At 34.3% G+C, this 14,557-nt stretch overlaps 1 protein-coding gene across 1 annotated transcript in view; it reads left to right on the top strand.

Moving 5' to 3' along the window:
• Positions 1 to 8,498: 8,498 nt before the first annotated feature.
• Positions 8,499 to 14,557, top strand: part of LOC118200798 (four and a half LIM domains protein 2-like) — a 332,872-nt gene continuing 326,813 nt past the window's right edge. Inside the window, exon 1 of the mRNA XM_085809013.1 lies at positions 8,499 to 8,681. Coding sequence (XP_085665139.1) covers positions 8,535 to 8,681 — 147 coding nt within the window. The 5' untranslated portion in view covers positions 8,499 to 8,534. The remainder of the gene's footprint in view (positions 8,682 to 14,557) is intronic.

The raw sequence follows: 14,557 nt of genomic DNA, 5'->3' as shown, positions 1-14,557 counted from the left end.
ACTCTGTTTCGTTAATTTAATAACAAATCCCATTTCAATTCAATGTAGAATACACTACGAAAATTTATTTGTATTCGAAATATCTGAAGTTCAAAGTTTTCTGCTTTTAATTTTTTTCGTAGTTAGAGATTTTATAAGCAGAACTAATATTACGTTTAGGATTGTTCAGTAGTTTGCTGTCATAAAAGCTAGCACTGTTTGAAGAAAGAATCCTGAAAATATGTGCACATAGAATACGTAGCATTATTCTAGGCTAAGGAAGAGGTAAATGAACATGAAGCAAAATATGTTATAAAGTATTTTCTCCCTCCTTTCTGCACGCTTTTGTGGTTTAATGTTTAGCACACTCGGCGCGCATTCGAGAAGTCCAGGTTCGAGTCCAGGGAAGGGCATTGCTTATTTTTCACGCTTCTCGCATCAAAAAATCCTAATGTCTATACAGTGGCGCCCGAACTGAAAATGTGGTGGATGATGATTCTTCACCACCAGGATTTGGCGACTGGGTCCCCTAATTGCGCTGGAGTCCCCTAATCCCCAGTCTCCCTTTAAAAGGAGGAGTATATAAGGTATTTCATTCCTCCTTTCTGCACGCCTTTGTGGTGTAACGGTAGCACACTCGGTGCGCATTTGAGTAGTAAAGCTTCGAGTCTAGTCTAGGGCATTGTTTATTTTTCATGTTTTCCTGCTTCAGAAAAAAAAAAAAAAAAAAAACTGGTGACTCTACAATGTTTAGTACAAATGAATCAGATTTCTGGTATGGGATCGCTATCTATTTTTTCATTGATTTAGATTTTTTTTAACTGAAGGAAATTTTTAGCAAACATATTATTTTTATGTCAATTCTTTGCTTTACCTTCTAGTTCTTTCCTGAACCTTCACAAAATGCAGATTAATTTGAATTTAAAACAGCGAGCAAAGCTGTAATTTAGAGAGAGTATTGCGGCAAACATTCCAGTGGATGTTAGCATGAGAAAAAGAGCCTTCCACCTAACCGATCTATGGCTTGTGAAGGAATTTTATATCTGCTAGAACACAGATTTAAAATTCCTGTTAGTTGAAGCGAAAATTAAAATTTTGCAAGTAGAGGTGGCTATTATTTGTTAATTTTCAACTGCAAACTGTTAGGCTGGGTTAGGCTATTTGAATACGTCATAGCTCATACACGCTATCTGCATAAGAGGAGAGATGCCTTCCTGTAGGGCTTAATAAGGGAAAATGTCTCGAATTCACGTTATACAAGAAGAAAAATGATGAAAATGGATCATACAGCCAGCCTGTTTGCGTGGGATCGAACCCGGGTGCAATTCCTAGTATTCAGTGGTCTTAACAACTCAGCTGCTGATAGGGCTGCAGAGTATGAGGAGGAATCCAATAAACTATTTAGTTCTGTTATCTGTTAGTTAAGTTTCACTATGAAGACAGTAATTTTTCAGAACAAAGAAGGTTAAGCAGCAATTAGATAGCCAATTAGATTTAATTGTACAATTATTTTAAAGTTTGTGATATAAATCCGAAGTTTACAACAACTTTGTACAAAAGTTTACAGCAACTATTACAGGAAACTGAAACAATACAATTCATCCACGAATGGGATAAGAAAAATTATTATTATTAAAAATTATTACTTATTATAATTAAAATACTAAGTAATGTAGTATACTACATTTAGAAAACATCTTGTAGCCATAAATTAATGAACAAATTAAGACAAAGAAAAAAAAAAAAAAAAAAAAAGGTCACAGTAACCATAATATGAAATTTCGATAAAACTCATATCCCATTTATATTTTAAAAAGACATGAAAGTTTAATTTTCTGGGAAAAATGTACATGTAAACCAAGGTCGTAAGAAGACTGTAATTAATGCGAATCTTTTATTCACTGTGGAAAAAAGTACTTGAAAAGCGAGGTCGAAATAAAATGCAGCTGGTAGACAAAATCCCGACATCAACATTCATACAAGAAACACGAATGAATGGATATAAAGATTAATGCAACGTCATCAACCTATGTGTTGCGATAATGAAGGGCATTCTAGTGGGGTTCGCCAGTTTTATTGTTGATTTTCTGCATAACATACAAATCGCAGTTTAACCGTGAAAATCAAGAAATGTAACACATTCAGACCCCAAATTAATACGTAAATTTATGTTCCAGAGGGGTGCAGATGATATATAAAGTAACATTTAAACGAATCACCCATAAAACTTTGGTTATGCTGTGGCAATATCTATACCAGGGGTGGCCATAGCGGGGCTTTCACAGGTGAGTGGTGAGGGTGGTATGTAAATAAAAAATATGTATGAAAAATGGTAAACTAAAAACTACTCAATGTCCAAAAGAAAGTAAGATAAACTGTCACTGAATGATTGTTTAGAATCAAACGTTGTGTTCCATTTCAAACCTATTTCACTACTTTTAAAATGGTGTAAATATGAACTTGTGACTGTTTGAAAACATAATTGCGGCTCTCGAACTTTGCTGAATTCTAACATGTTCTTGTTACTGACATAAAATTTGGCCACTCCTGTTCTATAATATAACGCGGTAGGTACAATGTGCCATCGGGCATCGGTATAAGACGTTGTAGGAATGGGGGAGTGAGAGGCGAGTATGACTGAGAGGGAAGAAATGGTTATGAGGCTCGCTGAAAGAAGAGCTAGAAAATGCTCGCCACCCGGGAGCATGGGTGTGGTAGGGCGCGCTCAAAGGAGGCAAATAGAAACGCTAGTATGCCCTTAACGTTTTGTATTTAGATTGCAACTTTTGTGCTCATAATAAGCCCTTTGCATGTTTTTGCTATTTGCTTTTTTTAAAAAAAAATTAAGTGCTACTATTACCTACGCTTTAAAATTATGCCTCCTTAAATAATAATAATCCTTAATAAAGCATTATTTAATATATACCTAATTTACATCTCGCCTCCTGGGCGTAGAACAGTACTTCAGCTAATACATATCATAAAAAAGAAAGGATTTTGTAAACATGAATGAAATGATATTCATGTTTTAAAAAAATAAAGAAAACACCTATGAACTATTTTTAGTTGACAAAAGATTTAACTAGCCTTTTAATATAACTCAAAAATGAACAAGCGTTCAGGCAAACAAACACGGAGTTGTTAGATTGTTGTCAATATGCGAAAAGAAAAAAATTATTATTGCCGTAAATATTATTTGATCCTAATGTAATCTATTGTAGGAAAAATATGACTGAAAGTTAAGGTCGACTAAAAATTGTTCGCGATCCATATCTTGGACCTACATATTCTAGTGAACAGAGTGGTGAAGCGGTCGCCATCCATAGTACATGCGAAACTACCTTATCCAAATTCGGTCAGGGTTTGTTAACCAGGAAACATTCAAAATGGTACTTGTTAACGTTGTATTAAGGCAACTTGTGACAATCGCGCTATTTCCTAACAGTTAAATTTTAATTATTGCACACTTTCCGTCAGAATGCTTAGTCCTGACGGAAAGTGTTAAGTACACTTCCGTATACTTAATACTTAACACTCCGATTAGTGTTAAGTACACTTCCGTATACTTAAAGCTTCCGTCAGGATGCTTAGTCCAGTTCCGAAATTTCAAGCAAATCTCAGTTACGGAAGGTTAAGTTTAAATTCTGTGGGCTTTTTTTTTCATTGTAGTTATTGAAGCCTACTTATGTTGAGGCGTACCTCAGGTAATGCATTGCAGCCTTTTAAAGCTGCTTCTGCAATTCTCGTTGATGGCGAATTAAGAACTTTCTTCAAATTAATTAAAGGCTGAAATTAGAGAGACAAAACACTCCTTAAGTATCCAGTTGATTAGGTACAACATACGTTTCTATTTCACAGCTGTTTGTGGTGATGGGGTTATTTGTAAGAGTGAAAGCTCTCTTCCAAAAATCTCAAGTTTGCGATTCAAGTAATATTTTTACGGGAGCCGATTAAATATTTTACCGATTAAATATATCTGAATTTAATTTTATCCATGATCATAGAGAATCAGAGACCGAAAAATCATATTCTGGGTAATGAATACTTTTGTACGAAAAGAAAGAATTATTGAAAGGACAATTACACGTCAAAATCGCTTTTTAATAAGAAGAATGGTAATAGAAAGACGTCTATTTTTTACATTAGTGTATTAGCATTATAAATATTGAGGGAAGTTTTCTATTTTAAACATTAAGTAATAATAATGCGAAGTATAAGAGAACACTCTTTACTGACTGGTTTCCATCTCTTTCACAAAGACAGTAAAAAAAAAGTGCTTCGAGTTGTCATTCTGTATTTAATTTTGTTATGCATATTAATATTTAACTGTTTTTTATTCCAGAATTATAAATAGAGTAACGTAAATTAGATCGTACACAAAGTTTTTTCCTAATTTTTCTTTCTTTTTAATTTAAATATTTGATTTTTCTATTTTAAAAGTCTAATATTTAAATTATTTACAATACATTCAGTTTTAAACAATTGAAATTCTAACTTAAGTTAGTATTATAATAAATAATACATTTTTACTAAACAACATCAACTCTTCTCAATTAGTATCGTTCTTACGTTGCTATCAATCACAGTTTATTTACATTACACAGGTTTTTTGAAAATGTCTTTTTCTTGGAAATGAATTTTAATTCGTCATTTCACTTTAATTTTAATTTTAATATTACCTTGGTTCTAGTCACCTTTTAATTTTACGTTTTATTAGCATTAACTTAATTTATGCCAATAACTGTACTTTTTTTTCTATTTTACTAAGCAACACTCTCTCAACTCAACTCGATTCTTCCGAATTCAGTACAATATCACCATGCAAATAGCTTCGTTCAGCCCTCTAGAGGCCGAGCGGTAAAGTCCCTGAACACTGGTAGTTCGGCCCGAGTTTTGAATCCCGTGAACGGGCTGGCTGCATGGGGTTTTCATAGTTTTTCCCATATGTAACATGTTAATACGAGCCAGCTTCACTTAGAAAGTTCTCCAAGAAGGCATCCGTCCGTTCGGTATAATGCCTTAGGGCGGAAAGAGTAAATAGGAATAATAATAAATAGTTTCGTTCATCAGGTAATTCTTCGGGAATAGAAAGTAAACTTATTTAAGAAAAGATATTTTGTTTAATGCGAGCACTGTCATCTGTAAGGTAACCTTTGGAGTTGTTATGTACTGATACTGTTGTTGGTTTAAATTATTATAATTATTCTATTAAAAAGTATATTCACATTATTAATATGAATATACTTTTTAATAGAAGAATTATAATAATTTAAACCACCAACAGTATATGAACATTTGCTTCTAAAAGTCTAACTACTGATGCTTACATAAATTGTTTAAGAGAAATTTTTCAAATTTAGGTGCAAAGAAAATTTTAAGTTATATAAACGCTGGTTTTACCTCTACAAAATTTAAGCATTTTTTGAAGAACCATAATATTACACAATTATTAACTACTGTTAGCAGACCACATACCAATGGTAAAGTAGAAGGAGGTAATACAATTATTATAAATAGATTCAAATATAAATTCAATTCTATAAAGGTATCATTTCATGGACAAAATTGTTACCTCAGGTTACTGATGAATACAATAATACACCACATTCTGTAACAAAATCCTCACCATCTTATTTAATGTATGTGTGTGTGTGTATTTAATTATGGCAAAGCACACGAGGGCTATCTGCCTAAGGGGAGGGTAGCCTTCGTGGAGGACTTGGAAAGGGAAACTGGCTCGTATACACGTTACACATGGGGAAAACCACGAAAACGCCCATGCAGCCAGCCCGTTCGCGGGATTCGAACCTCGGACCGAACTACCAGGTATTTAATGTATGAAAAAATTACTATATGATCCATTAATCGAAAATCAAGATCTATATCGATCAATTGAAGAAGCTAGAAAAATTGCTGAGCAAAGGTCTGTTTGTTACCATAATGAAAGCAATCAAAGTTACGGTACCCATTTTAAAGAAAGTAATTTTAAGCCTGTTGTTTTAGTAATGCATGAAGAATTTCAATATCCTAACATCAGAAAACTTTCCCCTCTTTTTTCAGCCCCTTATAAAATTCTGAAACAATATTTTAAAGCTTCTTTAGAAATACTATCTGCAAAGAAATTAAGAGAATTTTTATATTTGATGTACGATCTCCAGAACTACTAAACAGATTTTAATAAATTTCGTGTGAACATAGGTTCATATAATACAAACAAAATAAACATTCAACAGTTATAATAGACACAAATGTTCGTGTGTAACACTCACGGGAGTCTGAAGGTCTGAAACAGCGGTTGCAGAAGACACAAAAGAAATGGGTTAATAGGGGGTATGGTCCCCTCTTACAGCCATACAGCTCTCGCAGCGTGAAATCATACTGGAAATAAGGCAGTTTATCAGTGCCAGTGGCAACCGGTCGCACTCATTTAGCAACGTGTTTTCAGTTCCCGGATGGTTCTCGGAGGGGGTTGCGAGTTGCAATTGCCCTTCCCAGAACGTCCCAGACATGCTCTATATGGCTAAGGTCTGGAGACCTGGCTGACCAATCCATCCGGCAAATATCCTCACTCTCGAGAAATTCTCGACCAGAAGAGCTCCATGTGGCCTCGCGTTATCGTCCTGCAAGATGAGCTCGGGGCCCACCGCACGCGGGAAAGGCGAACACAGGGCTCCAAGACCTCATCCCTATATCTCACACCAGTCACAGAGCCTCTGTCAAAGACGTGGAAAGGTGTGCGGCCATCCAACATGATGACTGCCCAGACCATTTCACCGCCACCGCCATAATTGTTGATTTCGCGGACATTGGAGGTTAGGTAGCAGGTCCCTGGCTCTCTCCATATGAAAGTACGGCGAGAATCGGTGTTTAGGCTAAAACGGAACTCGTCGGTGAACAGAACGGTCGCCCATTGCTCGGTACTCCAATCGCTACGCTGCCTGCACCATGCTAATCGGACTCTCCTGTCCGTAGACATGAGCGGGACGCAAACAGACGGTCTTCTGGAAAACAACCCTCTCTCATTCAGTCTTTTGGAAAGTCACCCTTGTTATACGGGTTACTGTGGCTGCATACAGGTCCCGAGAGAGCTGAGAAGCTGTAGCCCCTCTGTTTACGCTTTGCTAAAATGGTTTTGGTTTGGTTTATTAGATTACGGCAAAGCACTCGAGGGCTATCTGCCTTAAGGGAGGGATGCCTTCGTGGAGGACTTTTTAAGGGAAACTGGCTCGTATACACGTTACACATGGGGAAAAACACGAAAACACCCATGCAGCCAGCCCGTTTTGCTAAAATGGACAAATAGCGATCTTCTCTGCCCGTCGTGGTTCTTGGAAGACCTTGTCCCGGCTTTCTCTCGATGGATCATTTAACTTCCAGCGTCCTGTGTAACTGTTTCCATAGGCTACACACGACGCTGGGCGTTAAATTAAACTCTCTGCATATCTGGACTTCTGATTGGCCTGCCTCTAGCCTCCCCACAATTCGCCACCTCATTCTATTACTCATTTTTACTGTTCCGATCTGAATTTAACCGATTGCTGCAAGATACCTGTAACACCAAGAAATTCGCCGAGGTGTGCTAGCGAACGCAATTCGTCTTACCTTCCACGCACTTATAAAGACTGTTTTTCTGCTGGCTCCGCCTACGCACACGTGTACGCTTACGCATTTGCTGTACAAGATTTGCATTTTTATCTAGAAGCAGTGGTTTTTCCTTCAGTTCAGTTCTTTTCATGCAGCTCGATAAAATATGCAAATTCTCTTAATTTATTTCACCAGTGCAGATATACCAAATTATCTCACTATAAAGAATTCAGAAATTTTGCATTCTGTTAGGTTCAGAACTTTTAATCCAAGAGCTAAAATTAAATTAACTGTTAGAAATAATAAAATACCTGCTATTATTAAACATTTTTAGACATGTAGATAAAGTTTTTTCTACTTTTCCCATGCGTAACGCGAATACGAGCAATTTTCCTTAAAAAAAAAACTCTCTTAAAGCATGCTCTTAAATGCTTTGCTATAATCTAATCCATTTCGCTTTGAATTATTAATATGTTTGGTGCTCAAGGAGATTACTACATGATATACCACATTGGAGAGGGTCAGAAATGAAACGAACTTTGCTGTATAAAATCAATTTAATTAATCTTACTGCGATTTAAATTTAGTATAAATGCTGAAACAATTTGCATAATCCTTCTTTATATTAGATACACAGCGGAACTTAAAAATATATTTCTATTATTATTTCTTAAGCTGAAATAATAGCTCTCCTGAACAATAATGTGTTTTTTTTTATTCCAGTCCCTGCTATTTAATCCGATACCCAGCAAACGCAGATGACGCATTCGTCATGAGCGTTTCTAAAGAAGCTTTATTTCATGGTCGGAATAGGAGCTTTTCAAAATGCGCGCTAATCATGAGTGGTCTCAGCAATGCCAAGCAGCGTCGAATACAAAGAGGCAGAGGGGAAGGTCGAGCTCCGGACAACGCCCAGATTACGCGCGTGGAGATAGGATGCAGTGTTCGGCAGACGAACAGGTGCTGTAGACATGCCCGTCGTTTCGGTCAGCGAAGACCCTATTTCCCCGTCTGGGCCAATCCGTGTTCACAAAATGGCGGACGGTAAAAACTCAGATATCAATGGATTAAACGGCGAGCATCGTTTGAAAACGCCGATAGAGATCTACGAAGAAACGGTAAGTGCTTAAAAACCGTTAAAATTTGACGTTGTCAAGCATTTTGGACTACTTTAAATACGGCAAAAAACGAACTTTGTTTTGGGAGAGTTCAGTCAGTGGTTCCCGACTGCCAATTTGGCGCGGGGAGCGCGGAGCGGCGAGTTTGAATGATTGTCGGTGTGGTAAAAAGAACACGTTCCGTTTTCGAAAAAAGATACAGAATTAAAATTACTGGCTATAGAACTGTGTCTGAAACATTTGTCAAGGTCTTTTGTTTCTAGACATTTTATTTAGCTTAACCACCTGTAAAAATATTAAAAGTATTTTAATAAGCGCACAGATTTTGACAAGATTGTCGTAAAAAATTTTTGACTTAAATAATTCTTGATAAGAGTTTTCGACTGCAGAGTTTTCAGTTTATAAATATTTTAATCTAAAATTCCTATTTTTTTTTTTTTAAGTTCAGAAATATACAGTTTCGCGTTTTTCGCCCATTCATCTATTTTTGTATTTTTAAATGCTATTTTGACACATTTAGCTTATTTAAATACAATACTTAAATACAATAATTTTTTGTCGTATTTTTTTTTAAATGAATTTATTTGGCTCATAATTTGGCGATGCAAAAGTTTCATGTGTTTTATCCTTTCCAGCAAATTACTATTTCCACGGTCTGGTGATTCCACATGCCTTGAATTACTATTCTGTTTATTTTTATAAAGTTTTTTTTTTTTTTTTTTTTTTTTTTTTTTTTTTTGTAACGTTATATTGTATGTTTCGTTTCAGCGGTTTACTTAAAAGTCTAAGCATATAATTTTATATGTGTTCGCTTACCTTTGAATGACATTTATTTTACTTGTTGTGCAGTCAATTTTCATTGAAAATTCGCTGGTCTTATTTATGTATTTATCTTTTGGCTGTAGAATATGGATATGGGATGATTAAATTGTGAATATATATAAACAATTAATGTTTTAAATGCATATCTTTCGAAGTGCATTTTTTATTTTCATTAACATTAAATGTCTTTCTAGATTGCAATATTTCTCTGAAATTCTGTAAAATGATTTCTCGCTCTTAAAAGATCTTTCATAACGAAATCTTAAAGTGCTTTAGATTTTTAATCAATGAGAATGTTCTCAAAGATAAAGAAAATTTTTAATTCGTAGTGGAATTTGAACTGAATTACCTTGTAATATGAATGATGCTTGATAGATATTATCAATTATCTGAGGGTGCTTTAAAGCTAAGGGTATACTTATTACGTATATACTTATATGACCATTCAGTTTGAATACATATCCTTAGCTTTGTACTGGATTTAAATTCCCGATGTAGCAGATCATATTCATGTTTTTTAACGTTTTTTTAACGTTTGTCTTCCTGTCGAATTCCTTTCTTTAAACCGGTAACGGTGTTGTTCTCCTCTTTCTTTAGCGAACGTTCCGTCTTAGTTATTACATTTTTGCGAGGATGACGGAGGTATTTGTAATTATATTATAAAGATACTTCGTAAACTAAACACCTTGGTACTTGGTCCGAGCTGTATGCATTTTCCGCTTAATCCATTGCAAATTTGGCTCTAAATGTTATTTCTAGCATTTTTCTAATGGACTGCTGTTTGTTTATTTTGTGTCTTACTGAATAGGTATTATGTTTTTCTTACTTAACAGTTCTTTATTGAAAAATCATTATTCTTGTTGCATTTACTTTAATTAAAATAAAGAAAATGACTTCAGTTTCAAATATCCCATTCCATTTTCAAATCTATGAATCATTGCTTTTCTCACTGTTTCAAAACAGCTTTAATATCTGCGCTGCTTAATTTTTTGCGTAATTTTTATTGCAGAATTGTGCATTATCACTATGATCGCTTCTATTTTTTTTAAACTGTACTTTAAAGCTGATTTAATTGTCCATTTCATAATAAAGTTACCATGCATTTGTCGAACTCTTTTAACTTAATAAAAAATTCTTAGTCGGAAATTTAATGCTGGTATATATATGCAATTTTATAAGTTTCTCCATAAATATCATTTTGTAAGTTAATAATTAATATAAGTGTTAATGAGTTAACATGCACAGGTAACAAGTATTCATACGTATTCATGCCTACTGAGGCTTATCCGTTACATTGCAGCATTATCTTTGAGATGGGAGGAAAGCCAAAAATATATTCTCCATCAAAATTTATAATGATTAGCAGTTTTTTAAAATAAATAAATCATATATAAAGATAAATAAATCAAATATAAAGATAAAGAAATAAAAATACTCTATGTTATAAAACTTGTTTTTGGCGTTTAAATTTTAGATATAAACATTATTTCAATACAAAGTTCATCTCAAATAATTCCCCTCCGTTTCGAAAAATAGCTTTCATTCGACACATAAAGTTAAGTTAAAGTTAACGGTAAAGATCGATTAATATGAGTAATTAAAATTATTGATGAATATTTCATGTGAATTTCAAATATATTGCACCGTGAATTTGATATTATATACTTTTTAATGTGTTTATGCATACCTTTCCAAGACTAGGTTAATTACATAAATATGCATTGCTTTGAGTTTTGATAAAATGACGTTATATGAACTCTAGAGAAAAAAAAAACTCCTGAAGTGTTGATTCTTCAAAACAGGTACTTGAATATTTTAACCAAATAAAATAATATACGTTAACCGAATAAATCCGGGCGGTTCCATTTTGAATAAACCATGGTGAATCTCGATTTCATACGGAATGGGCCAGAACTGTGCATATCAGTTTTGACAATAATGCTGCTTTGAACGTATTTTGATGAAATTAAACACTTCAGTTTAAATCACGTAAAGAAAATAGCATGCATCTATGACTTAACAAAATGCACTTTTCTTAAACGATTAAATTGGGAACCACCTAATGAAATTTGTAATACTGTAGTTTTAACAGAAAGAGCAGTAAGAATGTTTACAATAGAAAGGATTTTATAAAATAACGCGTTAAAAAAAAGCCCTGTAATAGCCCATAAATAGATGTAAATTTCCTGTTTCGGAAAGCCTATTTTATAATTCTTTCAACTTATAAGTGATAATAGCTCTCTGATGAATTTCTACACTGATGATTTCTTGAAGTGCACTTAAGATATACTTGCTAGTTGTTTTATTAATTTATTGGAATGATCAATGCTTCTTTTTTAATAGTTTATTAATTCCCTGAGAACTCTATTAGCACAACTCATATTTTAATTGTTATAATTTATTAATGAACGTAGGTACCAGTCATCCCCTAGCCATAAATTTAATACTCCGCAATTTTTTCACACGATATAGTATAAAGTATATATACTTTAAAATATATGTTTTCTATATGACAATTCTAATTAATGAGAAAAGGAAAGAAAATTTGTTTAAAATTTAGATTTTGAGCTTACGGATGAAATATCAGTTTTTTCTTCATATTCTGCCTTATGAATGCGATCATCATATATTTTAAATCAATTCATAAGTTGTGTGCGTGCCCACGGCCGCAGTGAGCATAAGTTAATATAAAGCGTTGCACTGACTCAAATATTTAAAGTTATGTTTTGGATCAAATTGCAAAACAGTGTTTAAGATACAGAAAGGCATGATACGGATGATGAAGGTATACGCACCACTGAGCTTGTAGTCCTGAACTGTGACGCTTATTTTTTCAGGCAATTGTGTGTAGCGCAGTCCCGATAATTCACAGCTATATGTATGTGGGTTTCGAGGATAAAAGTTTAGGAAACACTGTTCTAAACTATCCGAACAGTGATGCATGTATCTCCTAATCACAGAAGCACAAGGATTGGATACAAAGTAATAGCAACCCGTCGATAGTTCCGAAAACACTTTATTACCACGGTTACAAACAGTTACAAATCCCTTAGTATAATAGCCTGCCATGTATACCACTTTCTGCCAAGTTACTGGAATTCGCAGTATGCCATTAGCACGTCCATTTCGCTTGATATTTCATAATGACTGTCCTAAAGTACAGGAACTTCCTTTCTGTTTTAATGAATTTATCGTAATGCTGTAACAGATCCTTCACAGCTGTTTCTTCAATTCTGGCGTAGTCACATGGACTCATATCGGATAAGTATGGCTGAAATTCCAGTATTTACCATTGCCATTGTTGCAGGAGATCAGTAACAACACTCGCATTACGACGCTACATGTTGTTATGGAGAGTGATGGGATTCGTCGTCTAAGATATCATCTGATTCTATACTTTCGGAGAGAGCGAGGACACAGTCCCTTTCCACTGGAAAAATACGTTTATCCTGCTAACACTCTGGTTATTTAATTCTCTTTTCCACCTCTTCTGCTTTTGCATACTTCGGGTCCATATTTCTAATCCGTTTCGAGTTTTTTCTCTGACATTGCCTCTGCTTGAATATCACAAATTTTAAATCAGACTCCTTAGAGAATTTTCTCATTTGCTTTTCTGTTTCCCTTAAATTCACTCTTGCTATTCAACTGATGAATTTTTAAAACATACTTTGTAACACATAGGGAGCAAAGGGAGCTTCATTCCCGTTACTCCATTCAGCTTATGATCAAGTCAAGTTGTTGATAACGAATCGCACCCTCCTGCTTGACAATGCTCGTTGCCGCGACCGCAGTCACGGATTTCCTGCGACAATCACAGTGAGAGGTAGTAGAACACCTGCCATTCTGGCCGGGTTCGTGTGACTACGATCTCTTCGGTAAAAGGGATCAATTCATTATAACAACGCAGAAAAAGGTTATCCATGTTTTAGAGTAGTCGTTGTAGAGCACTTATGGTGTTTGTACCTATGGTGATAAAGTTTTTTCAGAATTATCGACACGTTATCACTTCTTTTAATCCAATTCTTGTGATTAAATGTGGTGACTCAGATTTAATGTTCAGTGGCTTAGGTTAATATTTTGATACGAATCTACTCTGAATCAGTTTTAAAGTTACATATGATCTCCTTTTGCTTATATTTCAACACAATATGGATATTCTTAATAACATAATTAACGGTTAATCAACTCATTCATACACAGAAGAAGTTGAATGTTATCAGTTTTAAAATCGTTGAACAGCAACATTTAAGAGAATATTAGTATATAAAAGTATTGTCTGAATGCTTAAAAATAATGCATATCCATGTATTAATTTTTACGTAATGTAATTTTAGAACGGTAAATTAAAATGGAAACAGTAGGTCTTTCTTTAACGAAAAGAGTGAAAATTCATTTGCTGGCTTCTATGCATTGTTTCAAACTCAATTTTAAACGAAATACAGGTGAAAAAAAGATTCGCTTTTGAAAAAAATAATTATGAAGTATTGCTACAAAGAAATAGCTATGAAAATGATTTAATGAACGTAATAGGATTCTTAGAATTTAAATAATTCTTATAATTTCATATTACTTCATGAGTAATTCTAGTAAGAATAGATTACATGTTCTCCAAATAAAGTATAGCTCATCTGAATACAGTTGCTCAATATAAAAGGCAATCACATGCTTATAAGTATCAAATTTTGTGCACATTTTTGCTTGCTCTGATTCTCCTATTGGTGTAGCGTTATATAACTGACCGATAAGCCAGTTTGGTGTAGAGGGGAATGAATTCTTTAAAAGCAGAAGGGAGTTTAATGAGTTTTTTCTTCCCCTCCTCTTCTGTGGGAAGTAAGTTTTTAGCATTGTTATATTGTAAATCGAACTTCTGATTATTATTTCTAAGGTCTTTCGTGGCGACATTTCCATTATGGTTCAGATGTTCTTCACTGAAGTAGTATGAATGCGTATTAGTAGATATATCATAAGCAAATATTATCGAACATAGAACTGAAAATTTGTTCCTCGAAGTCTCCTTTGCACCTTGCGAAGTCGACGTTGTTATTCGTCGAAGA

This window comes from Stegodyphus dumicola, chromosome X2 (genome assembly GCF_044657685.1).
Source record: "Stegodyphus dumicola isolate Sdum_Otavi_A_Nest chromosome X2, ASM4465768v1".
NCBI classification, from domain to species: domain Eukaryota; kingdom Metazoa; phylum Arthropoda; class Arachnida; order Araneae; family Eresidae; genus Stegodyphus; species Stegodyphus dumicola.
This window is presented reverse-complemented; position numbering and strand designations above follow the sequence as displayed.